The sequence below is a fragment of the Oryx dammah genome, unplaced genomic scaffold, assembly GCF_014754425.2.
Source record: "Oryx dammah isolate SB20612 unplaced genomic scaffold, SCBI_Odam_1.1 HiC_scaffold_26, whole genome shotgun sequence".
Taxonomy (NCBI): Eukaryota; Metazoa; Chordata; class Mammalia; order Artiodactyla; family Bovidae; genus Oryx; species Oryx dammah.
Window position 1 is genome coordinate 87,570,475 of NW_024070210.1, and position 27,998 is coordinate 87,598,472.

General features: G+C 42.4%; 1 protein-coding gene across 3 annotated transcripts in view; it reads right to left on the reverse strand.

Annotated features, from left to right (window-relative positions):
- DIS3L (DIS3 like exosome 3'-5' exoribonuclease) overlaps positions 1-27,998 on the reverse strand; it is a 32,440-nt gene that overhangs the window by 1,819 nt on the left and 2,623 nt on the right. For 2 of the 3 annotated variants that reach the window (XM_040225822.1, XM_040225823.1), the window contains exons 3-14: positions 19,922-20,050; positions 18,052-18,187; positions 15,566-15,742; positions 14,100-14,178; positions 12,607-12,786; positions 10,398-10,567; positions 9,149-9,310; positions 6,961-7,208; positions 5,850-5,942; positions 2,500-3,033; positions 1,577-1,731; positions 1,291-1,469 (exon numbers count right to left, since the gene is read on the reverse strand). In XM_040225822.1, coding sequence (XP_040081756.1) covers positions 1,291-1,469; positions 1,577-1,731; positions 2,500-3,033; positions 5,850-5,942; positions 6,961-7,208; positions 9,149-9,310; positions 10,398-10,567; positions 12,607-12,786; positions 14,100-14,178; positions 15,566-15,742; positions 18,052-18,187; positions 19,922-20,050 — 2,242 coding nt within the window. Of the gene's footprint in view, positions 1-1,290; positions 1,470-1,576; positions 1,732-2,499; positions 3,034-5,849; positions 5,943-6,960; positions 7,209-9,148; positions 9,311-10,397; positions 10,568-12,606; positions 12,787-14,099; positions 14,179-15,565; positions 15,743-18,051; positions 18,188-19,921; positions 20,051-27,998 lie in introns of those variants that run through there. The other variant, XM_040225824.1, reaches the window with a different exon arrangement.

The window sequence follows — 27,998 nt, forward strand, 5'->3', positions numbered from 1 at the left end:
ACTTCTGGACACCCCAGAAGAAACATGTGATTCATATTCCCAAAGAAACAATGTCTTTTAGAAAGGCGAGGTTCTAGAAAACCATTAATACAAATATTCTCTATTATTAATTAAATCAATTTGTAGGACCCTTTATCAATCCCTCAGAAATGTCTTAGAAAATTAATTCTTTAAAGAAAACTACTTGTTTGTTATTTAAAAGCTGTTTATAGTTCACTCAAGAAGAGGAAAAGTACCCAGGTCTATGTCTTACCTGTATTTTTCAAGTCTGTCTGTTTGCTGATGGAAGTGCAAATTAGAACTATATTCTGGAGGGCAATTTAGTATTAGGTATGAAAGTTTTAATTATGCCTGATTTGTGTTGATGTATGGCAGATTCATTAATCTGATTTATTTCACTATAAATTGTACAGCAATTATCTTCCAATTAAAACAAAAGCTGAAAGTTTTGTGTACCTCTTTTGATTTAGTAATTCATTATTGCCAGGAATTTATCCAGGCAAAATGTGAGAAGTCTGTAAAAATATACATGAGGATGGTTGTAAACTAGATTGCCAGGAACACTGCTGCCTAACCAAACTTTCTGAAATGATGGAAACATTCTGTATCTGTGTTGTCCCATAGGTAGCCACTAGCTACACGTGTCTATTAAGCATGTGAATGTGGCTAGTGCAAGTGAGGAGCTAAATTTTTAATTTAAACCAACATGAGTACTGGCTACAAGACTGTTTAGTATCAAACTAGTGTTCTAACTGGATACAGATAATATTAAACATTTAGGCAGTTTCCAATCTGATGTTTAACCAAATGGTCTAGTTCTATCTAAGTTGTATAACATGGTCAATAGCAACAATATGAAATAAAATACAAAGTAGTTTATAAAATAATGATGTAACTATATTGATATGGTATCTATAAATAACAATGTTAAGTGAAAAAAGGCCCTACTTCAAACAGCAGGTATGATTGGATATTTTTATAAATAAAAAGCATTGTCTAGAATTGTTATTATCTTTGGGTAGTAAGATGATAGACAATCTTTCACATTTCTACATTTTGGGGGGAAAAATCTGACTCGAATCTCATAAATCCACATTAAGTATTTCAGAACATTTGTAAATGTATTGAGAGCTACTCAACAAACCTTATGATTTTTCATCTTTCTCACTGAATGGAATAATTCTAGAGTTTAATTTGCTGGGATATACAGTACTTTGTTCCACTACACAATAAAGTTGATATTCTGTTAGCAAAAGAGATGATGGTAAGAGAATTAAAAATCCCTCTTACTCGGTTTCTGTTGTTGATATGTCTGCATAACTCCTCAAGATCTTTGTTGCTAAATAAATTTTCCTTAATTTCCATTTTCTTATCTTTTGAAATGGCTGCCATTAGTAATCGATGCACTATAATATCTGAGTATCTTCTTATTGGAGAGGTAAAGTGAGTATATTTATCTAATGCAAGACCTTAAAAAATAAACCAAAAAATCAAAATAAACAACAACAACAACAAACTTTTTTAAACAGTTTGCTCAAGGCTTTGGCCACAACAGAAGAAAATGGCACTCATTCACCATAGTGATGGAACTCTTCCTCGGCACATGATCCGGTGGAAAAATACAGAGCGTTAGACATGGCCTGTGTAGCCATGGATCGAAGCAACTTGTTGACGATGGGATCGTTGGGGTCATTTGCATTATCCAGAGAATCAGCCAGTGCTTTATTGGACCTGACAAAAAATGGAAAAATTCTTATTTGGTCCCCAGCAATAATTTACAAGTCAACACTCAAGGGGAACCCTTTACTCACCAACTGAATACGCTCATCTGCCCATAGTTAAATTTATTTGGGACACATTTCAGAGAAGCAACTTTTTTCAACTACAGAAATCTAACTTGCTTTTGAGATTTAAACAACATTTCAGAATTCAAATAACATTGTTTTCTGTTTTTGCCACACTGCACAGCTTACAGGATCTTAGTTCCCCAACCAGAAATGGAACCCAGGCCACCGCAGTCAAAAGCGCCAAGTCCTAACCACTGGCTTACCAGGGAATTCCCTCCACTACCTTTCTTAAGCAGTGAAGAATAATGTGCTGAACCTATGAGGTGAAGTTAACGCTCAGCACACAGTGGGTGGCCAGGTACCTTTCGAGTTAAATTCCTAACACCCTTAACCTTAAACATCCTGTATAGGTCAATAAATGAACTTTTTCTTTTTTTAAATCAAGAATTTTTGAGCCAAGGACTTCCCTTGTGGTCCAGTGGTTAAAACTACATGCTTCAATTCCTGGTTGGGGAACTAAAATCTAAGCTATGTGGGGCAGCCAGAATGAAAAAAGGAAGCCTCTTTACCTACATTATAGCAAATGAAGAAAAGCCAAGAAGTTTTCTCTTTTTGGTCAAAGATCTGGCTGTCACATTTTAATAACCACTGTAAAATACGTAAGGGTACAGTAACCCCTTCCATTTTCCTGCCCCTTCAAAAGAGAAATTACCGTGTATCTATGAAGAAGCCCTTTGCTTTAGCACACTCTCGGAGTTCAGAGAAAAACTCCTGGTGGGGAGGAGGGTGTCGGCGCAGCAAGGCTTGGTGAGGGAAGCTCTCCCAGATCTTCTTGGCTACCCAGTGGTTGGCCAGGATCATGCATTCAGCCACGGTCTCGTGGACTTCCAGGGGTTGCTTGGGGATGAGGTCGTGAATGTTCTTTTTCTCATCGAGCTGGATGCGAACCTCCACCCCTTCCAGCTCCAGGGCACCGCAGCGGTCTCGCTTGGCTCGGATGTGGCGGGCTATGTCAGTCAGCTTTCTGATCGCCCACACCAACTCCTCCAGCTTGGCTTGTCGGCTCTTCTCATCCAGATCCTTGAATTCCGGAATATCCTTCACAACGCTGAAGTTTCCGTCCAGCAAGTCTTGGGCTGCTTCATAAAACAGTTTGTATGCCGATCGAATAATGGTTCTGCCATACCATACTTTCTTAATTTCATAGGAGGTCTTATCTAATTCCCACATCACGCTTACGGCATACCTGCAAAACCAGTCACATTCATCATTGTTAATTCTACCACTGTTTGAAATGAACAGAACTAGAGCCTAAATTTAACGAAAGAAATGACACTGCTATGGGTTTCCGGTCTGATGTTTCAATCCAACACTCTGCTGCTAAGGTGAAAGATACTTAAAAGGAGGTTAGACAAGTTTCTGTGGATCTCTGAGCAAATCTGAAATGAGTTCACACGAACTGTTGCAAGCCCAACTTAATGGTTCTCCATGTTCCTTAGAACAGCATAGCACTGATAGAAGAGTTAAGCCTACTGGGCTCTCTAGCAAAGAGGAGTCAAGACTTTTGAATGCTACTAGGTAACACTGAACTAGGATATCAGTCTTGATAGCAGGTTCATGAGCAAAAAGTTCACTTAGTAAATAAAAACTTTACCACCATAACTCTAACATCTGCAACTGACATCAAAAACAGAGCTAATTTCTTTAAAAAAAAAAAGCTAATTTCTTAACATGTGAAGAGCTCTTACATACCAATTACTAATAGATCAAGAAAGCAAAAGAAAAAGGGGCAAAAAACATGAAAGAGTTCATAGAACAGGATACACAAACGACTGTTAGGCATACAAAAAAAAATGACTTTACTCATAGAAGGAAAAATGCAAATCAAAACCACTTTTAAGATACCATGTTCATTTATCAAATTGGCAAAGATAAAAAAATACTATTGTGTTGGCAAGGTTGTGGAGAAACTAGCACTCTCATACAGTGACAGAGAATGTAACTGGTATAACCTCTATGGAAGGCAATTTGCTTTTTAAACACAAATGCATATACCGTTTGACACAGAAATTCTACTTCTAGGACTTTATCTTCCAGAAACACTGTACTTTTAAAAAGGTGAAACGAGCTACATTCCAAGTAATTCAGTGCAGTTTTGTTTATAATAGCAAAAGCTTGGAAACAATCCAAATTTCCGTAGATAGAGAACTGTTATTAATATGGAGTGATCTCCAAGATACACATTGTTAAGTTAAAAAAGAAGCAAGGTCTGAAGAGTATATATATGGTCACCATTTGTACAACAAAGAAAGACCACATGTCCAAATATGCGCATTAGTGTGTGAAATAACAGAAGACTCATGTTGGTCTTTGTCCCTACCTCCTGACACAGGGCTCCTTGTAATTTCCTGGGAGACAGGCATGTCTTGTTCTAATGAGGTGGGCTCCTGCAGGAGGCTGGTCGCTAGAAAGACCAAGCCATGATTAGAAGCTTTCAATCCTGCCCCTCATTCTCTCGAGAAGGGCTGAAAATGGAGTTACTAATGGATCACGCCAATGTGATGAAGCTTCCATAAAATCCCCAGTGAGCGAGGTTTGGAGAGCTTCTGGGTTGGTGAACACACGGAGGCGCTGGGAGAGTGGCACCCCAGGCCTAGAAGCTCTGTGTTCCTTCCACATACCTTGCCCTACACAACTTTCATCTGGAGGTTCGCCTGTATCCCTTATCATACACTTTATACAGTGAACATAAGTACATTGTTTCGCTGAGTTCTGAGAGCTGCTCTAACAATTAATTGAACCTGAGGAGGAGGTCTGGCTATCTCTGATTTACAGCCAGTTGGTCAGAAGTACAGGTAACAGTGTGGACTTCAACTGGCATCTGAAGTGCGAGGAGCGGTTAGTGGAGAGCTCTAATCCAGCAGTCCCCAATCTCCTGGCACCAGGGACCAGTTTCATGGAAGACAGTTTTTCCACAGACCAGGGGTGGACTGGGGAAGCCTTCAGGATGAGTCAAGAGCAGCAGGGTTCGTGCTATGAGAATCTAATGCCACCACTGGTCCAACGGGAGGCGGCGCTCGGGTGGCAGCGCGAGCCCTGGGGCGAGGCTGTAAATAGAGATGAAGTTTCGCTCACTTGCCTGCCCACTGCTCACCTAGTGTGTGACGGTCTGGTTCCTAACTGGTACCAGTCCGTGGCCTGGGGGTTGGGGACCCCTGCTCTAACCTACAGCGGGTCAGTCAGAAGCACGGTGACAATCTGGGCCTGTGACAGTGTCTGAAGTTGGGGAGAGGTGGACAGTTGTGTGAGGCTGAGCCCTCACCCTGTGGAACCTGATGCCATCTCCGGGGAAGACAGCATCAGAACTGAATCAAACTGTAGGACCCCCAGCTGGGGCTGCAGAGAACAGCTTGGTGTGGAGGAAGACCTCCACGTGTCTGGTGGCGAGCAGTGTCAGAGGTAATGTGCCCTCTGTAAAGACAAGGGAGACTTATGGGAAAGAAAGAAAGAGCGGGGAAGAACTGGGTGTTTCCCCATACAGGAAGGTGGAAAACGGAGCGTGCTTTTTTGCTACAGTATTGTATCTAAAAAAATACATAAATTGGTAACTGATGGAAAGTGGCAGGTGGGAGCCTTTCACTAAACCTCTTTTGGAAGGTGTGAATTTTCAGCTTCAAGGACAGATATAAACTTTAATTACAACAAATAAACACAAAACTCCCTAAGTTCATGACCCTTGTGAAAAACAGCCTCAACCAGGGAACATATATGTACAAAGTGACACACATTTGTTCTTAGACTTTGACTTTAAAAAGTCAACAAGAGGAAGAAGCAGCCTCCCTGCTAGGCAGAAGGAAAGGAGACAAAAAGAAAAGAGGAGTGGAAGGGAAGGAAAGGTGCGAGAAATAAAGCTGCCCCCAAACAGAGGATTAGGGAGGAAGCAGGGGTGGGAAGGGTGGTGGGAAAGTAGCTTAGAAAGAGGAAGCGGCCAGAAGCAGAGCTACCAGCGATCACGGAAGGACCAAGACGAGCTCTGATGACAGAAATAAGGAAGCAACTCACCTATCAACGCCTCCCAGGAGGGAGCACACGTCAGCGCTGAGGATGGCGGGCAGCATGTCATAGCGACGGTCCGCTAAGTAATAAGTGGTGGCCCTGTGAACGACACATAAGCAGGTCCATGACCTTCAGCAGCAAGAGGCGGAACTGCTGACGGCACAGGCTGCGGTGAGGAAATGGCCGAGGGCTCAGTGCCAATTCCCCAAGGCTGCTGCTTTTCATAAAGTGCAGCAGACTGGGCGACAAAGCTATGCCTGTTCCCACTTTCCTAAGTGGTATCGCTTTGGGCTGAATGTTCTTCCACTGATATAAAAGAGAAAGACAGAGTGGCACAAATCTTAGTTGTGTAGGAAAAATTAAAAGTGTAATGACCCAGTATTTATATAAAATAGGATATTACTACATGAAAAATTTAACCCATTTCACTGTAGGGTACAACATGTGAAAAGATTTTGTTAAAAAAGGAAAGGCAGGGGCTTCCCTGGGGTCCAGTGGTTAAGAATCACCTGCCAATGCATGGGACTCAGGTTCAGTCCTTGATCCGGGAAGATCCCACATGCCATGCGGTAACTAAGCCCTTGCAACCTCCCTCAAGAGAAGCCACTGCAAAGAGAAGCCCGCACATCGCAACTAGGGAGTAGCTCCCACTCATCCCAACTAGAGAAAGCCCACATGCAGCCAAAAAGCAAATAAAGGAAACAGAAATTGATCAAGATACTACTTTTCTCAAGGCAAAGGGGAAGTGGACTTCAAAAAAAAATTTTTTTTTCCTGGAAGGATCTTTAGGACTGTTCCCGATTGTGAAATCTTTATTTAAAAAATCTGAAACTAGCATGGGCTTCCCAGGTGGCGCTAGAGGTAAAGAACCCACCTTCCAACGCAGGAGATGTAAGAGACTTGGGTTTGATCCCTGGATAGGGAAGATTCCCTGGAGGAGGAAATAACAACCCACTCCAGTATTCTTGCCTGGAGAATCCCTTGGACAGAGCAGCCTGGTGGGCTATAGTCCATAGGGTCGCAAAAAGTCAGACATGACTGAAGTGACTTAGCACAGTTGCAGAACACGTTATAGTCACACACACACAATCCTAGTGCTGATTTCTAAAAGCATTACCTTGTCCTAGCTTCAATGTCAATGTAAGAGTGTGGTGCTACAAAGTGCGTCACATCTGCAATGTGGACTCCAAGCTCCAGGTTGCCATTATCCAAGGCTCTGACCGACAGGGTGTCGTCCACATCTTCACAGCCGCTGGGGTCGATGCTGAACACCAGGTGGGTTTTCCTCAGGTCTTTACGGTCTCGTTCCTCTTGGGAATTTACCTTCCAGGGATTTTCTGGTGTGTTGACTGGCATCTCACACATCTGTACAAGGAGAGGCCCAAGATTCAGCAATTCATGCACCAGAAGTTTCCATAAAAACTCGCTAACATTCTCCATGTGACCTCATAGAAACCTCATTCATTACTCATTGTGTGCGTGCGCTAAGTCACTTAGTCGTGTCCGACTCTTTGCGACCCTATGGACTGTAGCCCACCAGGCTCCTCTGCCCATGGGATTCTCCAGGCAAAAATACTGGGGTAGGTTGCCATTTCCTCCTCCAGGGGATCTTCCCAACCCAAGGGCTGAACCCGAGTCTCTTACGTCTCCTGCATTGCCAGGCAGATTCTTTACCATTAGGATCACCTGGGAAGCCCCTCATTACTCACTACCTTCTACCTATGTTTGTTTCTTTTTTTTTTTTTTTTTTTTTTGTTTGTTTCTTTTGAGCAATAATTATTTATTAGGTGCCTAATAGGTGTCAGCAGCCGTGTGAGGTTCTGGAAAGTTGGGACTCAATAGGAAAGACACAAGCTTCGTGCCCTTGAAGGCTCTACAGTCTGACAGGAAATGTTCCAGAGCATTTACAGTCTCTTTAGTTGTGAGGGTTGGAGCAAGAATGAATGGGTGGCTTATAAAAAGTACAATATCTACCGCATTTTCAAATGATCCATTTGTTTAAGTATATTTGAGCTTTTATTTCAAGTCAAGCCCTGAAAAAAATCAACATGTCCCAGATATTAAAAGCATATTCCCCTTTTAAAGCAAGATCAATCTTGGGCATTTTTTTCTGCATTATTACCTATTCAAGCCATCAATTTGCAGTTAAGTAGGCTAAAAGGGAAGAATTCTAGTCCTATGAAGTCTAATTCATGTTTTATTTTGTTCCAACCTTTTCACTAAGCTGTCAAAACAAGTCAACAAATGATTTCGAGATACTAATGTTAAACATAAAATTTTAATAATGTTAAGATATTCTAAAGTATTTTTACTATTATAGTTACTATTCTGTCAAAAATTATAATGAAAATAAGAACACCCATATGCTCTTAGTGACAATGCAAACTGGCCCAGTTTTTCTGGAGGACAACCTGCCAATTCACAGCAAAAACTATTTAAATTTTTTTATGCCCTTTGACTTGGTAATCTCACTTTAAGTATTACATTCTAAAGAAAATGATCAAAACATTTAAAAAAAAGTGTTGTTTATGAAACATTTGAAGTAGCACCTTTTATAATACTGAAACATTAAAAATCCCAAATGCTCCACAACTGAGGAAAGCTTAAGCAAACTAGAGTACATCAATATAGAGTAATTTGCCATCATTATTAAAAATAAGTAGGCTATGTCAACACATAGAAATAATTTTAAGTGCAAGAAGCAAAAAATAGCCTATGTGCACTATGAATTTAGCTATGCAAGAATAATAAACAAGATTTACGAGGATTTTTAACAGATCATAATGTGATGGAAAGAGCTGATGCTTTATGTTCATATAATTTTTGTCTTCTGTAAAGGTCACAGAAATGATTTCCTAATGAGCATGACTGTTTTGACCCATGGGTCAGAGATATATACCCAAGAAGCTGCTTCCCACAGCTTTCTGCAGGCCTCTGGTTGAATGAACAAGACAGGGAGCAGAGCCCAGTGGGTCTGTAACAACTAGGTGCCCATGTAGTTCCGGGGGACGGATGGATACTGACTATAAGCTACTGACATACCATTTGTAAGCACAGTTGGAAACATGTAAAAATCTGACAGCTATGAGGCTGTAAGAAACTAACTGCACTTGAAGTTGACTTCAATCTCGTTCAAACACAGAGTTAAAGAGGAATGAACTTTTCCCATTAGCTCTGGTTTAGACAGCAGTTTGTTACACAGTACAAAAATTTTTCTTTCTTACCGACAGAACAACAACAAAGGCAAACAAACGAAAAAGTAGAAAATGCCTTTTATCAGACCAAAGGACTGGGGCAAGGCTGACCTGAGCTTCTGAGAACGGGACAACTGAGATGTTGTTTTCCACCAGGATGGTTGCAATTTCCCCTTCCAGCTCTCCGATTCTCCCTAGAACACGCACGAAATGTCCATTTGGGTACATGGATGTTGACTCCCAGGAGTCGATGCGCACGACTACCCTGAAGTCCTGCACAGAGAGGGGGAAACACAAACCCAGTGTCAGGAGTTAAGTGGGTCAACTAGCAATACCAAACAAACAAGGGATAAACATTGAGGTCCACAGAGAGTGGCCAATTTATTAATACAAATAACCATCTTCTTTTCTTTTTTTTCCTTTTATTGGGTTCTTCCTGTTTTACTAAATTGCCAGATGGTAGGTAAACGCTTAACCCAGTGCTCTGAAGGGAGGCATTACCTCTCTGCACCAAGTAAGTGGGCTGGAGACGGAAAGCTGAGGGACAGAGCCACCTGTGACACATCCTAGTTAACATGTGCAGCCCAAGGGAAAAGCCCAACTATGCCCAGTCCAGATGAAACTTCAAAGCAAAAAATTTCAATTTGTGTGTGTTTTGGAGTTACCTTCTAATTTCTTAAGACATCTTTTGGTGGGGAGAAGGTTATCAGCGTGAACTGAACCTCACTGCCCCATATTCCAGCAAGCCACAGATACAGAAAGCAGCTATTGCACCTGGCCTCTGAGAGCCTGAGTGAGGCTTCAGGATGGAAAGGTACACAATGAACAGGTTACAGGCTGGGGACATCCTGCTTCAACGTCTCATTTACAAACTAGAGAACATCGGGCAAATCAGACTGGGTGACGCCTACACCCTTTGCCACAGTAAAGGTTAATTTCTAACTTTCTTGTTTACTTCTTCTCTCCGGGGCTCCGTTCCTTTATGGATAATCGATTCTGTGAAGTACCACTATATCATCCCCACAGGGCAGAGCAATCGTATTTCTATATCACTTGCTGGAAGAAAGCTTGTTAGCGTTGGCAAAGTGTATCTATTGGAAGTTTGTGTTGGACAGCTGGATAATGAATGTTCTCTCCAGCTGTCCTGCACAGCTCTTTCTAGGACGGTTTCTCTCTGGCCTTCATTTATTAACCAAGGACTACTTAATAGATGGTTCTATCTATTTAGAATTTTTAGAAAACAGGATCTCGGAATGCCACATGCCATCAATAATTTACCCCTTCTTATGCAAAGAAGTTAACAGTATTTCCTGGTACTGCTCGAAAGCTGGCAGAGACCAGAGGCAAAGAGAGGAGGTACCTGGAGAGCTTCTGCTTGTTGAGTGCTGATTCGGATTTTGGGAATTCTGTAATCCCAAGGTGTAACTAGGATTTTCTGGGCATTTTTGCCCTGTGATTGGACCTCTTCTATGGACGGAAATGTCACCACATAGTCCCGCCAGTTCTTCTGAAGGATGCCTACCACTCTGCCTTTGGGAAAACAAAACAAAAGAAACCTTCACTGGTAAGGTGTCAGCTAACTGGACTCTGACCAGCTCAGCAGTGAGGAAGAGAACAGGAAACGCAACATCCAGTTTTTTCAAGCACATCCACACAAGCTGAGAGATGCAAACATTTGCCTTCCTTCTAAGAAGGATGGATCATTTTTTTTTAAGATGGGTAATTTTTAAAATAAACAGTTAGTATGTGTTCCCCCCACCTACCTTTTCTTGTGGTGTGACTTTTAGAAGACATTAGTCCCACTTTCTGGCCCTGACTTCACCAATCTCAGGTTTAGGTATGTTGGGGAAAGTCAGTGATTTTCACCTTTTTTTTTTTTTTTTGACCACAGGGATCTTCCTGACCAGGGATCGAATCCATGCCCCCTGCAGGGGAGGCATGAGGTCTTAACCACTGGGCCGCCGGGGAAGTCCCTGATTTTCACTTTTTTAAACCTATGCCTTCTGTTGTGCATTTTCACTGTCTTGCATTTTCCTACCAGCCAAAATCATTTGGTTCAACATTATTCACAGAAAAAGTAATACAAATCATAAGTCTGGTACCTAAAACTTTTAATCATCACAGATTGAAGTCAAGAAAAGGCAAAGTGTAATAGTTAAAAGTGCGATCTTTGCTTTTCACAAGTATTTATGGAGCCCCTACTAGGGATAAGCCCTGTTCTAGGTTCTAGCAGGGAATACAGCTGTATCAGAACAAAGTCCCTGACTTCTTGGGGTTTACACTCCAGTCTGGGTGTCTGTGGGGGTGGGAGACAAATATGTGAGGAGTGAGGAAGCTAAGAGTTGCAGTGTAGCGTAAGGTGACCAGGAGGGATGAAGGGTCAGAGTGGCAGCTATTTGAAATGAAGTGACTTCTGAGCAGAGACCTGAAGTCAGGAAAGGGGGTGTGAGGTCTGGGGAGAGCTTGCTTCTCAGGTGGTAAAGGACAAGTTGCTCACCGCGGCAGAAGCAGAGACCTGACAGGACCTGAAGATTTTAAAAGACTCACCGTGGCTCCCTTGCCAAGAAGACTCTCTGGGAGCAAGGACAGGCACAGGGAGGCAGGTGAGGCGGCGTCGGGAAAATCTCACCCGGAGGTCTTAGGGCACTGACTTAGGAGCCACGTGGCAGAGGGCAGGAGCGGCTGGACCCAGACCACGCCTTAAAGCTAGAGTGGACAGCACATGCTGATGTGTGAACGAAGGTGAGGAGAGCTCCAAGGTCTTGGGGTGACCAACTGTAAAAACAGCCTTGCCATTTACTGAGATGCGGAAGAGTCGGAGAGAAACAGGTTGGGGGGCAGAAATCAGGAGTTTGTTATTAGGTGTGCAAAGTCTGAGGTGCCTGTTAGACATCCAGGGGAGGAGGCCACACAGATCACTGAGTAGACAAAACTGGCTGCAGAGGGGTTCTGGGCTGGAGAGACAGTCAGAGGGCTGGAGGCAGCTCCTGGGGAGAGTGCGGAGAGGGAGAGACCCAGAGAGGAGGAGCCGGGTGCGTCCGAGAGTACAGTAAGACGGGCAAGAACCAGCAAGGGAATAAGGAGGAATCCACCAGTGGAGGAGAAAAGCCCAGAAGCCGAAGATGAGGTGGTGATCTGCCAGCCAAATGCTGCTGGCAGGTTATAGGTGCCGAGCACTGTGGGCAGGGAGGTCACCGGTGACTCTGACAAAGGACAAGAGGTAGGAGGGGGTGGGGCCTGGATGTTGTGGTTTTGGGAGAGACCAGGGAGAGAGGAACTGGAGAGGAGAGGGAGAATTCCCTTTTCAATGAGTTTCTCCAGAAACTGAAGCAGAGAAAACGGCAATAGCTGGAGAGGATGTGGGACCTAAGAGGGTTTTTATTTTAAGGTGAGACATATTATAGCCTATTTGGGTGCTGATGAAAACAAAATAAACTTGCAGAGATGGGAAACTGATAATGTAGGAAAAGAGACGATATCATATATTAATAATTGCAGTATTTCTGGACTAAGGAGAGGAAAAATAAACAGTCCCCTTGGACAGCCAGGCAGCTTTCGGGCTGGCTCACCTGTGGGCATGGGCTCACTTGGGGACTCGCCCAAGGCCTTGTCATCACCGTCATTCTCACCCAGGGCGGTGGTTCTCCCTTTCCATTCACTTTTAGGGAGCAGTTCGACAACCACCACGTCTCCATGAATTGAGCGGTTTCGAGCCTTCATCCCGTGGATTAGGACGTCACTGACGAGATCTGTTTTGGGAGCAGCACAGAGAAACCCCATAAAGCCAAGGGGGAGACCACACCAGTGATCTTTGGTGAGGCCAGTGAGGCCTTTCAACATAATCCATTCAAGATCTAATCAGCATTATTGCAAATAAAAGCTCTCTCCTTTCAAAGATGGAAAGTCAAACTGAAGGCAACTTTTGTTCCACAGGTTAGGAAGGAAGAAAGGCTGCTGCTAGGCCATGCTGTATAATGTGCTTTCATAAAGCCACTCCCCAACCATCTATTTTTTTTTGGCCTCACCGCTTGACATATGGGATTTTAGTTTCCCAACCAGGGATCAAATCTGCATCCCCTGCCCTGAAGTATAGAGTCTTAACCGCTGGACTGCCAGGTGAAGGTGAAGGTGAAGTCACTCAGTCGTGTCCGACTCTGCGACCCCATGGACTGTAGCCTACCAGGCTCCTCCGTCCAGGGGATTCTCCAGGCAAGAATACTGGAGTGGGTTGCCATTTCCTTCTCCAGGGGATCTTCCTGACCCAGGGATCGAACCCAGGTCTCCCGCATTGGAGGCAGACGCTTTAACCTCTGAGCCACCAGGGAAGGACTGCCAGGGAAGTCCCTCAACTGTCTTTTAAGGTAGCTTCCCTGCAGGAGACAGTGTCAGCCCACACTGGGACTCTGTCCCATACCTTCAGGGGCCATGTGGTGAGGGAACAGTCAGCAGGCCACTGAACTGCAGATACTGCAGAACTAGAAGTCTGACGAGCAGAAGCCCAGAGAAAGCTATTGCTTCTCATCCTCCTCCAGCCTCACCCTGTCATTGCAGATCTAACAGTACACTCTATTATGATCCAATTTATTCACACATTTTTTTTCATCTGTGTTACTTTTTAAAAGACTCCAATGAGGCAATATATAGCTCAGTGATGCAGTACAGGACAATGTCTTAAAGCCTCACAGGTTCAGTCCCACTGCTTACCGAGTGCACCATCCTGGGACAGTTACTTCGCTTTTCTGTCGTTAAATTTCTTCATGTGTAAAAGGCAGTAAACAATAACAATACCTACTTTAAGTGCTTAGAATAGTATCTGATACATAATAAGCACTCAATAAAATGGTAGCCATTACCATTTCTTAGAGTTATTACCAAAAAATCAGAAATTATAGACAAAAAAGCTAGGGAAGAAAAAAAAACAGCCCGTGATCCCACACAACCAGTGTATGTGAGGATATCTGACATGGCATATATGAAGTGATAATTTCAACTTTGCTTTCTTCAGTGTGTAATATCAGAGGAAAAAAGCAGTATGGAAATTTATGTAAGGTTTATACTGAACCTGAATCTTTACTGCTGGCTCCTTGAAGTCGAACAAAAGCTTCTATTTGTGCTCTGTGTTTGTTGACATTCAGAGTTCCCTAAAATCAAAATCAATATGAAAAGCTTCTTTTCTATCTGTTTTAACCTCCAAAAGGTACAGCTCAAAAATTGTATGAAAATATCCCCATTATATTCATATAAGGTTTATGATCCCTTTCTTTAGGAATAATAATAATAATTCATCACCAACGTTTATTTTCTCCAGAGAATGTACCATCATTTTGACCTACTCTTAGCTGTACCAAGTGTTACAAGTGCTATGATTTATCTCACCTAAGTGATGAGCAGTCTTTAAAATATCTTCTTCCCCAAAATATCCTCAGGAATGCTGTAAACTTTATTACCAATTGGAAGCATTAGCCTCTCCAACAGATATAGGTTTTAAACACCCACATTCAGGGACTTCCCTGATGGTCCAGTGACTAAGACCCCTTGCTCCCAATGCAAGGGGACCTGGGTTCAAATCCTGGTCAGGGAGCTAGATCCCACATACAACTGAGAGCTCACATGTCACAACTAAAAATCTCCCGTGTCACAACAAGGATCAAAGATCCCACAAAGAAATAAATAATTAAAAAAAAAACCCTACACTTTAGGGAGGGAGTTTAATGTGGTAGGTTCAACCCAAATCTACATAAAAATCTGTATGTAAAATCGATGGTAGAACAGCTCTGTATCTTGACTGTGGTGGTAAATACACAAGTTTACACATGTGATAAAACTGCACGTGTGCACGCATGCACACACAGAGTAAAGCATGGAGAACTGTTGAAATCTGAATAATAATTCTGATTTTCTCTCAAGACCCTGATAGTATCTGGGTCCTGGGTCCTGAGATAACACACAGACACATTTGGAAGGGGCAGGAAAATGGGAAAGGCACGAGGAAGTAAAATTTCAACAACTTTACAATTCTGCCAAACCTCCAGACCTTAATGCAAAAAGATATTCTCTTTCCCGGTGCGTGCTAAGACGTGTCTGTCTCTGTGCGACCCCGTGGACTGCAGCCCACCAGGCTCCTCTGTCCATGGGATCCTCCAGGCAAGAATACTGGAGTGGGTTGCCATGTCCTTCTCTAGGGATCTTCCCGATCCAGGGGTCAAACCAGCATCTCTTACATCTCCTACATTTGCAGGTGGTTCCTTCACCACTAGTGCTGCCTAGGAAGCCCACGGGAGGCATTTAAAGGCTACCTGTGTGACGCTTAGTGTGTAATCTAACTAAGAGCACTAGGGAGTAGCTCCAAACCCAAGAGCGATGCCTACAGAGGGGACTCCCACATTGCCTTGAACACTGGCGACTCTGGCTTACGGAGGCCATCTCGCTGACAGCCTTTGAAATCAGAGGCCTGGGACAGGAGCTAGATAAAGAAGAGCAGGAAACACACTGGTTGGTCCTGCGCCGATTCTCCACCGCCACCCTCACCTGGACGTAGCGCCCAGACTTGATGCCGGCTTCTAGCACTTCGAGGGGTACGTGTTCTGGGTACTCCTTCCCATGGCTCTCCTGACTCTCATTCTCTCTTTCTCGTCGAGACTGAAGGATAGACTCACAGAGCTCGCGGGCGGCCTTTAAATCAGGCCAAAAATTGTCCAGGTAGTTCTGCATTTAATAAAGGCACGAGAGAAACATGGTCAGGAGATAAAGGTTCTGTTATAGCAGCATTACAAAAACTCCCGAACAGGAACTGCCGCCGTGCGGTTTTGAAGAGGTGTTAAATGGCAGTACCCTCCCGAGCCTCATGCTACCGGTTCATTTTCTACCATCTCATTAATCCTGGCAGTCTTGCCCAAGGAACCGCAGGAGAGGCTGTTCCTACGGTGGAACGCTTCTACCCCCTGATCACTCTGCATTTTCAAGTCTCCCTCACTCTCCAAAGACAGGCAAGTATGTGCACACATCCGGGCTGCCTGTCTTTACTTTGCTGCAGATAACAGCCCCCAGTGAACGGACAGGCAGAGCTCCTACATGTGCAATTTAAAAAAACCTTGAAATGTTTGAGATTATAAGAAATCTAAATAACCTGGCAAAAAATGGTGAGGAGTAAAGTATAATAAGGCAGAGTCTCCCCTCCCTCAACCTATAGGCAATCTCAGATGTGCAGAGAGGAGGAAAGGAAAGAGGTTTCTGTTCTTTGGTGTTAGGTTTTCCAGCCTCATAAACTCCCTGAGGACCACATCTTCTTTTGTGACTATACAGATATAGTCACAATTCATGTGGAGACCTTTGTGGAGATGCTTTATCAGTGTGACGACCTGGTATGAAACATAATTCCCAAACAAGTGTTAGGGTCCCCTCCAAGTAGAACATTACTGAATATTATTGTACTTCTTGGTGTAACTTGCAGAGAGGCCCTAGAAAAGACACCAAGGTCAACACCCAGAGGAGACTGGTGTGGTGAGGCTGCCTGCGCTTCATCTGCCTCCTGTGTCCAGGCTACATGCGCTCACTTCTTCAAGAGGACTTTATTGTCCTCACGCCTTCTAATCTACCTTCGAGTCTCCACAGAAAATTCTGGGCTTCCTGCTTATCTGAACTGCATAGTATCTCTTTTTCTCTGCTATCATACACTGCTATAAAGCACTTGGTCACACAGTTTGCTTAGGAAATGCTATACAAAATCAAACTGTACTATGCTACTGGGCTACAGAGAAAAGTAATTTTCACAAAAAGTAGAAAAACGTAATTTTAGTCAACTGTCCTCTGCAGGAACAAGACATGATGTATTGCAACAGAAAAAATAAGTGACACTGCCATTAATATCCAGCGCCCCTGGATTTTTCTGGCATGTCAGAACACTTTTTCTTTATAGCAGGGCCAAGAAAATTCTATTGGCAAATCTTTGGCAATACATGTACATGGGAACCTTTATAGGATCTACAATTCAAAATCCAACTAGACGTTCTGTAAACTGACAGGGGTAATGGAGGGCCTCATTCTAGTTTCTGAATCAAAAAACAATATTCACCATTGAAACCTGATCAACCAACTGGGCAGGCAGAAGTGACCAGTAATCTCTTGAGAGAGTAACAGGCATCCTATTCTCTAAAAAGGTACCTAAGAAATAGGAGAACTGTGTTGGGTCAGAAAAGTCAAAGAACAGTCACTGATAATGCTGCTCCTGTCTGTTACATGGACACCAAGCTGGTCCAACAGCCTTCACAGAAGTAATATCACAGGTCACCCCTTCCTTTACCCTTACTGACACACGCCCAAGGTCACAAGTAAAGAAGTGTGAGGAACACTGGAATAGCAGAAAAAGAAGATTGGCCTTTAAAACTATGTTTTGTGTATATTCAGCAAAACAGCTTTGGAGTCAATAGAGCATAGTGATTAAGAGCTTTGGAGTTAGACTGCCTGGGTTCTCATCCTAGTTCTATCACTTCCTCTCTGTGACCTTGGGCAAGTTGCTTTAGCCTTTCTGTGCTTCAGTTTCCTCACCAATAAAATGGGGATACTAACACCTGTCTCAAAGGGTTGTTGTTAGAACTGAATGAAATAATAAACTCAGAACAGTGCCTGGCATAGATAAATGCTGGCTATTATTTTTAGGTAGAACCATGTAAAACTGCCATTTTGTTAAGTCAAAAACAACAGAATATTGGCAATTTTATAAGATTCAACCTATCATCGTTACTACTAGTATTACTGTTATAACTCTAAACATGTGTTCACTGTCAATAGGGGTTTACTGGTCTGCAGTCTTAGAAACTGTAGGCCTTACAGTCACAGGGAGTTTGCCCAAATTTGCCAAAGATAAGATTAATTAAGTGGAGAGTGATAAAAACACAGAACTTCTTAAAGTCTTCATTCTTTATTTTCCCTTTTCTGTATTGCTAAAGGGATCCAGAGCCTTATGAGCACCACTGTGGAAGTGAACACACACACACACACTCCCCAGCTGGAAATACCTTGAAGGAAATCACAAACACTCCTTCTGTTTCACTTCCATACTGCTGAATTGCCTCTTCATCTTCTGTCACCATAACGATGGGCATCCTATCCTGGCAGTGATGATAGTACCAAGCGGCTGCATTGTAGATGCTCCTGGAAAGCAAGGGGCATGTGAGCCCTCCCAAGGCAGACAAACCCAAGCTCTTGATCAGAACCCCACACTTGGCTTCCAGTCTGCTCCCCTTTGGTTTATACAGACAACCATTCACTCATTCACCACGTACTTCCTGAGCACCCATTATAAACATGTCCTGGATTGGGTACTCTGGGGGATAAAAAGAAGAATCAGAAAGTGCTTGAGATCTCTTTTTTCTAAGACATCCAAGTACCACAGAAACCTCATCCATTTCTTGATATGTCCTAGAAACCATGAGGCTCTGACACCATTAACACCTTTTAACTTGACGGATGAACCACATAGCACCACAAACAAGACTTTGGCTAAGAGAAAAAGTAGGCTGGATGCAAGTAGCTGAAGATCATAACCCAGTAAAGACAAAATCCAATGTGGTACCACGTGAAATGTCTGAAAACCTTCCTGAGGAGAATCTGAACTGAAAATGGGAGTCTAGGTCTGGAGATGTATTCAAGAAAGGATCGTGTTTCCGATGAAGTGGATGGACTTGGAAAGTCAGTTTCTGTAGGCATCTGTCTCCCTTTCTGCAAATGAAGATGCTATATAAGGTTCCTTTAGTTCTAGAATTAAAAAATATTCACTGAGTACTGACTGCATGCAAGGCTGTGTAGTTAGTAAGTGTGAGTCCTCACACGTGACCCAATCTAGCAAAAGATTTGCTTTTCCCTTTCTGCTGTGGAGCCCTGTGGGAACTTAGTCCATTAAAGACTCAGTATATATCAGTGCTTATTTTGCTTCAGAGAATTTAAATATTTAATGGCTACACAGACAAAGAATTACAAGGAAAAAGATGATGTAAATATTTTGTATGGCTAAGCTATTTTAAAACTATAGTCTTTTTTGCCTTCTACAGAAGAGTGTAGCAGAAGCTATGGGTACCCAGCACCTGCGCCCTAAGGCTGCCTCTGGCTTCAGCTGAGGCGGGGTGACAGTTCCGTCCCTTCTCAAGAGCCCGCTGACTGGAGTTAACACCCTCAGGGAATGACCCTCAGCTAGAGTGGTAACTAAGTGCCCTCACCTCTGCCCTTGGAGGTGACTTCTGGGGCACGCTCTGCAGAGGTTCCCAGAAGACGGAGCCTCAGTTTCCCTCAGCAGCAGCACATCCTTTACTGTTTTCCCTGCTTCTCTGCATCACTCTCCCCAGTTCCTCACTCCTGCTTCTGGGAATTGCTTCTCACATAAACAACTCATCTCCCAAATCTTTGCCTCAGGGCTCTGCATTTAGGTACACAGCCTCAACTATGACCCCCAGTTCCTAAAACAGCTTGACTAGAATTAAACTATGAGTTTCTGTTTAGTAAGACAGATGGGGATATTAAAGCAACCTAAATCAGAGAAAGTGAGATGATCTTAGCTTAAAAGTAAGTAGGACCTCTCCCTGCCTCACACACACACACACACACACACACACACACTTGCATTAATGCTGTGACTTCTGGATCCTATTAGCCTTTAGGGGCCTGGGGCAACTTACTCTAGGCACCTGTATCTCCTTAATTACAATTTCTAAAATTGTATTCAAATGACATCTCTAGAATGTGGACACATTAAGCATTTCAGTATTAATCACAGTTCCAGAATAATTGTTGGTTTGTTCTGGCATTATATTGAGATCAACTGCGAAATAACCAATGGTAGAGAAATGAAAGAAGCTGACAGGGTGAAAACCTAGCTGTTATTCAGGGCCATACCTGCTCTGCCACTTCTCCATGGACTCCCCTCTTTCCCGAGGGAGATAGCAGGACTGCTGGAATTCATTAGCGAAGAGGACACAGTCATGACGCGCATCCTTTAGGAGATTTCGCAGTTTGTTATACTGTCTGTGACACAGAGAAGAAGAATAAATCTCACGTAGCATGTACTCATCTCCTGCCAGCTCTTGCTAAGGTTCAAAAAAGATGAGGTATTTTAGAGTGAAAGATTGATTATTTAAAACCCAAGAAACACTTATTTATATTGGCCTTAGAGTGTGCAGTGTGCTTGGGCTGCAGTTTCTCCATTTCACCTGCTGGAATGGGTGTGGGCAGAGCCTCATTAGTTAGTTCATAGGTCAATTAAATTCCTCTACATCCCTTTCCCTTTCTGAGACCTCTGGCTGTTTATTATGTAATTATACGACCTTGCCTCATGTAGCCCCTTAGTCAAAGGCTCTCAGAGGCAAGCAGAGTTTAGGGCTGTATTTTTATACTTCACTTTATTCCATAAATGACATTGGGTTTTAATACAGTTTATTTTTTGCTGGCAGACCTGGAAAAGGCATGTAAGGTAAGTTTGGGGATTTATCTGTGAATTTCATTGATGCAGCCACACCATTTACATGAATGAAGGCTAGCTTCATCTGTCAGACAACTAACAGAAAGTTTTAAGGTTTTTCCCCATCAGAAGATCTTCCTGTTAATCTCAGCCAAAGCAAATAAAATGTAAAGTCTCATTTAAGTCAGTTTCTAGGGACTTCCCTGGTGGTCCAGTGGCTAAGACTCTGAGCTCCTAGTGCAGGGGGCCCAGGTTCGATCCCTGGTCAGGGAGCTAGATCCCACATGCTACAACTAAGACACAGAGCAGCCAAATAAATAAATAAAATTAAAAAAAAAAAAAAAGTCAGTTTCTAAGAAGGTGCTTTTCAATTGTCTTGGTAATATGAAATATATAATATTCACAATTATTTTAAAGGAAACCAATTATTTATTTTAAAATGGATTAATATTAAATCAGATGTTAAATTAACATATAAATTATCCAAGGTAGATGACTGGCATTTAATATAATAAAATTTGTGTCCTTGCATTCCTACCTCCAGCCTGCCACCATGGATTTTTAAAAATGAGTCTTTTCAATAAAGCAAAGGCAGAACTTTAACTTTTTCCCTCTAAATAAATGCTATCAAATCTATATCATCTCAACACTTCATTGGAAAACAAGAAACACATTTTACTTTCTTAGTAATTCTAATTTTGAGCCACTTTAAAAGGAATCAACAGCAAAAAGAATCATCAAGTAACTACAACTTATAAAACTGTCCTAATGAACAAAAGGATTCAAGCTTCATTTATGTGAATGGTAGCTTTCCTTCATAAAATTTCACTTGTGTAAACAAAAGCTGCTCCTTTCCCCTAGAACATATTCAATTTATAATTTTCCCACTTTCACAAAGATACACTTAAAATCATTTTTCACAGCCTCTGAGAATATGCACAGAAGCATCTCCATCACTGTGGTAGCAAGACCCAGACCCTCCTTACCAGGTGGTTAGGCAAGGACTTTCACTTCCTGCTTCACACAGTTCTGGCATGCATGAATTTTTTAAATGAGTACTTTTCTTGCTAAGCAATAAAAAATTCTAGAAGAGGTTTTATAAACATCTGAAATTTATTAATTCAGAGAAAATACTGAAAAATTATTGCCTGTTTTTCCTGATCTCCTCCAGTGTTTTGCTCCCTTTAGCCATATCCCTAATAAAGCACCTGAGTTCAGTGCAGGTATTGGCTGTACTATACCAGACTAAACAGCTTGCAGTTAGCAAACACCTTCTCTGTGCTCTGTTGAGGGCCCTCAGGGGAACCATCTAGATATCCCCGATGCTGTCCTTCATCTGCATGGTCCTGCTCATGGTGAACGCAACATAACCATCCATTCCTCAAAAAAAAAAAAAAAAAAAAAAGTCAAAACTAGAACTACCACATGTCCCAGCAATTCACTTCTGGGTACAGACCTCGAAGAACTGAAAGCAGCGTCTCAAAGAGATATTTGCACACCCATGTTCATAACAACATTATTCATATTAGCTAAAAGGTAGAACCAGCCCAGGTGTCTACAGAGGAATGGATGGATAAACAAAACGTGGTATATACATACCATGGACTGTTACTCAGCCTTAAAAGGGAAGCTCTGATATATTCTACAGCACAGATGACCATTGAAGACATGCTGAGTGAAACAAGCCGGTCACAAAAGGACAAGTATTGCTTGATTAGGCTTATATGTATTTCCCGGAGGAGCCAAATACACGGAAACAGAAAGCAGGACGGTGGTTGTGTGTGTCGGGTTTGGGGGGGTGGGGGTGCGGGTCTTGGGGGAGGGGGATGGGGAATTAACATTTAATGGGTTTCAGTTTGGGAAGATGAAAAAGTTCTGAAGGCGGGTTGTTACAACAGTGTCAGTGTATTCAATGCTACCAAACGGTATACTTAGATAGAGGTACATTTTATGTTATATATATTTTACTATTAAAAAAAAATAGCTACACTAATTGTCAAAATAAAACCACAAAAAAAGATAGAACAACCCATTTCAGTGGGATAAGTGCCTTCACATGAAAGGCAATGTGCAGGGTGTGATGGGAACCCAGGAGGGAAGAGGAAGGCATCCAGGAGGGAGGGAACAGGATGGGTGAGCATTAAGTGGACAAAGGGCCCCAAGGAGGAAAGAGAGGGGACAACAGGCTCGAGAGAGCAGACAGCATGCTTCCTCCTTATATCTCTAGCACTTAACCCATGGCAGGTGCTCAAAAAATGTCTCCTAATGAGTCAATGAACTCACAACCCGTTGCAATGACAGTGAGCCAAATACAAGAGACAAATGCCCTGGGACAAACTTTGACATTTCAGAACCCAGTTGCTCTTTTGCTAGGCTTCGCACACATCACTGCATTGGTTAGCACACTCGTACTCTAAACGTGGGGCTTCTCGAATCCAGTCCTCTCCAAATACCTGATGCTCCACAAGCCAGACCCAGCGGGGTTTACCACCAAATAAGCGTAATGACAATCCTTGCCAATGTTTAGAAAGATTTATCACTTAGCAAAAAGAATTTTCTCAATTGGAAGTTCTACTCCCATATATTTCCCTTAGACTTTTGGGGTGTGCTTCCATTTGTCAGCTACCTATCAGCCAGATAAAACAAATGAACAAATGGCACGAGAATATTAATGGAGAAAGCAGGAAACAAATAGCGCATCACTCTGAGTGTGACAGTCAAGTGCTCTTGTAGGCATGTGGGCTTATGGTTATAATTTCATACCATATCCACAGAACACAGTCGTATTTTTTGCTAGTCAGGGCTGGTGGCGCACATGTGGAATGAGATATATGAGCATCCTGCATGCAGCCAGCAGAGATCATCATAGTGCCTTAAACAAATCTGGCCTGAATGACAGGACAAGAGTTTCAAATAGTCAAGTACAGAAAAGTTATCTGAAGTTTAAAAAACTTTAAGTCTTATAGAAAAACCCTAGTTTCCTGGTCTGGCTAAAGTGTTTTCTAAATCTCCATTATCTACAGACAGTTTCTCAGGGGACAGCAAAACTTACCTTTTCTAGATTGATTTTTTTTTCTTCTATTTTTATTCAATAGTGATCTTATCTGCAGACGCAACACGCCTTCCCCTGCTGACTCCTCTCTCTGGGGATTAGAAGTGGGCGTCATATAACCATTGGGAGATGTACAAGGAAGTGGGCTCCGTACTCAAGGCTGCATTGCTTCAGTTTTTGCAGAATTTGGGTGAGGTCTCCTAGACTTGCTTTCAGAGGTCCTTAAGTTTTCTACAAGAATTTCAAAAATTTCTACTTCCATTTATATTAGGTTGTATTCTTTCTTAATTTTCTTTTTTTCACTGTAGTTAAAGTCATATAATATAAAACATAGTATCTTATCCATATTTAACTTTTAGTGACATGAAGTACATTCAACCTGTGCAACTCTCATCCATCATCCATCTCCCAAATTATTCACCTTCCTAAACTGAAACTCTGTCCTCATTATACACTAACTCCCCATTCTCCTCTCCCCTCCGCCGCCCCCCAGCCCCTGGTATCTATCAGTGTACTTTCTGACTGTGAATTCGACTATACTAGGTACCTTGTATAAGTGGAATCAAACACTATTTGCCTGCATTAGGTGATATTCTTAAAACATTTTAAATGGAGCATATTTTGGACCAGGCTTCTAGCTGCAATGCCATTTGGTGGCAGGGCCTGCCCTTTTGGAAGCCTCAAACTCAAGACCTCCACCCTCCCACCCCGATCTCCTCCAGTGGTCCCCCTCTGTATCGGGTTACACAAGCCAGAAACCTTAGCGTCATTCGTCATTCTTGACACTACCTTCTCCCTTATCGCACTTACATAAATCCATTACTAAACCCTATAGATCTTTTTAAAAAACAGTTGCTTTATTGAGATATGATGCATAAAATTCACCCTTTTAAGATGTACAATTCAATGGTTTTTAGTGTAGTCCCAGAGTTATGTAATCGTTACCATTATCTAACTTCATTTTTATCAACCCCCAGAGAAACTTATACCCATCAAGCAGTCATTTCCCATTCCCTTTGACTCAGCCCCTGGCAACTACTAACCTACTTTTCGTCTCTTGGATTTACCTATTCTAGGCATTTTATATAAATGGAATCATACAATATAGGATTTCCATGTGTGTGGCTTGATTCTTTCACTTTGCATAACATATTCAAGTCCATGTTGTAGCATTTATCACTACTTCATTCCTTGTTATGGCTGAATAATATTTCATTCTATGGTTAAACCACCTTTCGTGTAATCATTATCAGTAGCTAGACATTTGGGTTCTTCCCATAGTTTGGCTATTATGAATACAGCTCTTATGAACATCTGTTTCCAAGTTTTTGTGTGGACATGTTTTCAATCTGTTATATATTTACAAAGTTCTATAGATCTTACCTACTAAAGAGCTCTTAGAAAAGTCTATTTCTCTCCCTGTCTCTAAGCTAGCCACATCGCTCATGTGAACTAAAGCAAATGCCTCTTTTCGCCAAGCCTCTTTCCCACTGGCCCAGTAATCTTTTCAAAATTGGAATTCGATCATGTTATCCCCCTTGCTGGAAACCCTCTGCCACATCCCTGAGGCCCACGGGCCCTATCTTAGCCCAGCCCAGGGCCTCTCCTCCCTCCTTCTCCACATACTCCGTCCCCCGACCTTGCACAGCACAGTTCCCTTGCCCGGAAAGCTTTTCTTTCTTTGCCTGGGACTCACACACCCCTCAGAGCTCCACAGGCCTCTCCCTCAGGAAAGCTTTTCCTCCGGCGCCTAGTCTGGGCTCTCCTGAGCCAAGCCCCACGCCTCAGCATGCCTGTCACAGTCACACTTCCCCATCTGTTTCTGAGTATCCATTACTGCCTGTCTCCCCATCAAGAGCACGTCTGCTTTTGTTCTCCACTGTATCCTCAGTGCTAGCAGTTTCTGACACACAGAAGCTCTCAAATACACAGATGAACACCTTAACACATGAATGTACGTCAGCCTTACAGGGCTATCACATGAGCCCTCATTAAATAAACACTTGAGGACTGTTAGATGGCAGAGCGTGTGATTATTCCAATCAAAAACTTGACATTCCTCATACTGTTTTGTACAATATACTTATGAGAACAGGCATTTTCTGCATTGATATTATTGAAATCAAACTACAAAATCATATTAAATATAGAATCTATGTCTATAGACACAGAGGCAGTGTGTGTGTGCTTAGTTGCTCAGTCATGTCTGACTCTTTAAGATCCCATGAACTGTAGCCTGCCAGGCTCCTCGGTTCATGCAGTTTTCCAGGCAAGAATATTGGAGTGGGTTGCCATTGCCTACTCCAATAGAGGCTGTGTCTTTCCATTATTACACCCAACTCGGGTGATTTCATTTCAGTAAAACAATGACATTGGTCCCATTAAATTAATGTTCATTTGCAGTTTTCTGATTTTGTAGCTTTGTTTAATTTGAAGGTCTGATTTGGGTTTAGGGTTGCATTAAGTAGTCAGGTATGAGGATTTATGCCTAAATTTATGTTGAAACATATTTAAGTAACAATTTAAATTAACACTGGGTATCTATGAGAATTTCTTTTCTTTTAGAAACAAAGTTGACTGCATTACTCATGTTGAGTAACATTGATGTAGAGTGGGTAGTTAGATTATGTTGACCTCTGAGATCCTCTCCAACTGTAACACTTTGATCTTAGTCTTATGTTATGTATGTACTAAGAGACACTCACGCTATACAGATGGCATTTAGGAAGGAGTCAAAAGGAGAAAGCAAGGCATCCTTCTTCCAGACACTAGAGCAGACCAGGTATTTTCACTTGACAAAACTTTGCTAAGCAACAATGTTCCTAAAAGCATGCCAAATAGAATGAATTATCTACCAGAATCTCAAAAATCTCTAAGGAAGAACTGAAAAAACTTTCCCCAACATTAAATGAAGCAAAGCACCAGAGAGCCTCTGCTAGGCCACAGGCGTGCCAAGTCACTGCAGTCGTTTCCGACTCTGTGTGACCCTATCAACTGTAGCCTGCCAGGCTCCTCTGTCCATGGGGATTCTCCAGGCAAGAGTACTGCAGTGGGTTGCCATGCCCTCCTCCTGGGGATCTTCCCAACCTAGGAATTGAACCTGCACCTCTTATGTCTCTTGCATTGGCAGGGGGGTTCCTTACCACTGCTGCTAGGCCGCCTTCGGTTAAATACAAATACTCAAATGATTTACATGTAACACTTACAAAGGCCAAGGTAATCAAGCTTATCTCCTGAATCTTACACATTCAGTGGCTGTCATCAACTATAAAGCTAGCTTTTAATATATGACACTTTGTAGCCTTGTAGAGCTTAGGTCGGAGAAGGCAATGGCAACCCACTCTAGTACTGTTGCTTGGAAAATCCATGGATGGAGGAGCCTGGTGGGCTGCAGTCCATGGGGTCGTGAAGAGTCGGACACGACTGAGTGACTTCACTTTCACTTTTCACTTTCATGAATTGGAGAAGGAAATGGCAACCCACTCCAGTGTTCTTGCCTGGAGAATCCCAGGGACGGGGAAGCCTGGTGGGCTGCTGTCGATGGGGTCGCACAGAGTCGGACACGACTGAAGCGACTTAGCAGCAGCAGCAGCAGCAGCAGCAGCAGCAGCAGCAGGGCTTAGGTAACTTCCTTTAGCTGTTTCAACCTGAATACACCTGCTGGTCGCCTAACAGGTAAATAAAACACGAAGTCCCAAACCTGCTGATTCCTTTTACTTCTTCTTATTCCTCGTCATCAGTCATGTTCATTTCCCTGCATTGAGACCAGTCTCAAAACTGTTTCCTTCAGAAGGCATTTTCACCTTCACACCCCATGTTCACTTCTGCACTTTCCACATTAAATCATCTTACATGTGTCCAAGGTATGCCACAATTACCTTCTTGCTTCTTGCATCTAACTCCAACAAGACAAGTTTGTTGAGAGAGGGACCAAGACTTCTTTTTGTACTTCAGAAAGCCTGGAACTAGGAGCTCAAAAATGGCAAAACTAGGGTGTTACCCTGTGAGTCTGTTCCATGACTCTTCAGCTTTTGTTTTTGTATAAGTAATTGAAAACCAGTAGTTTTTCAAGTTAACTACTTTTGAAATGTTCAGGAAAAAAGACTATTTAAATTCCAATTCTTTGCTTTCAAATGTCCCAGGAATTGGTTTTTAAAACAATCCTTAATATTAAAAATATTTTAGAAAACAGAAGTTGAAAAGGCTCAGCAGTGTGTTAGCAACTCACACTATAACAGCAAATTGATTTTAGTAGCAGAAATTGAAATACGACACCTGGAGCAGCATTTAAACCTGGATGCGTATAAGCATTTATATCTTTGTGTCTTAACAAAATCAACTTCAAGCTCATATAAAAATATTCTATCTGAAAAACCTGCACACAATCTAGTAAGTGCATATTTTTTGAATTGAGCATATAATAAGGACAACTTATCATTTTCATATACAAATAAACACACTTC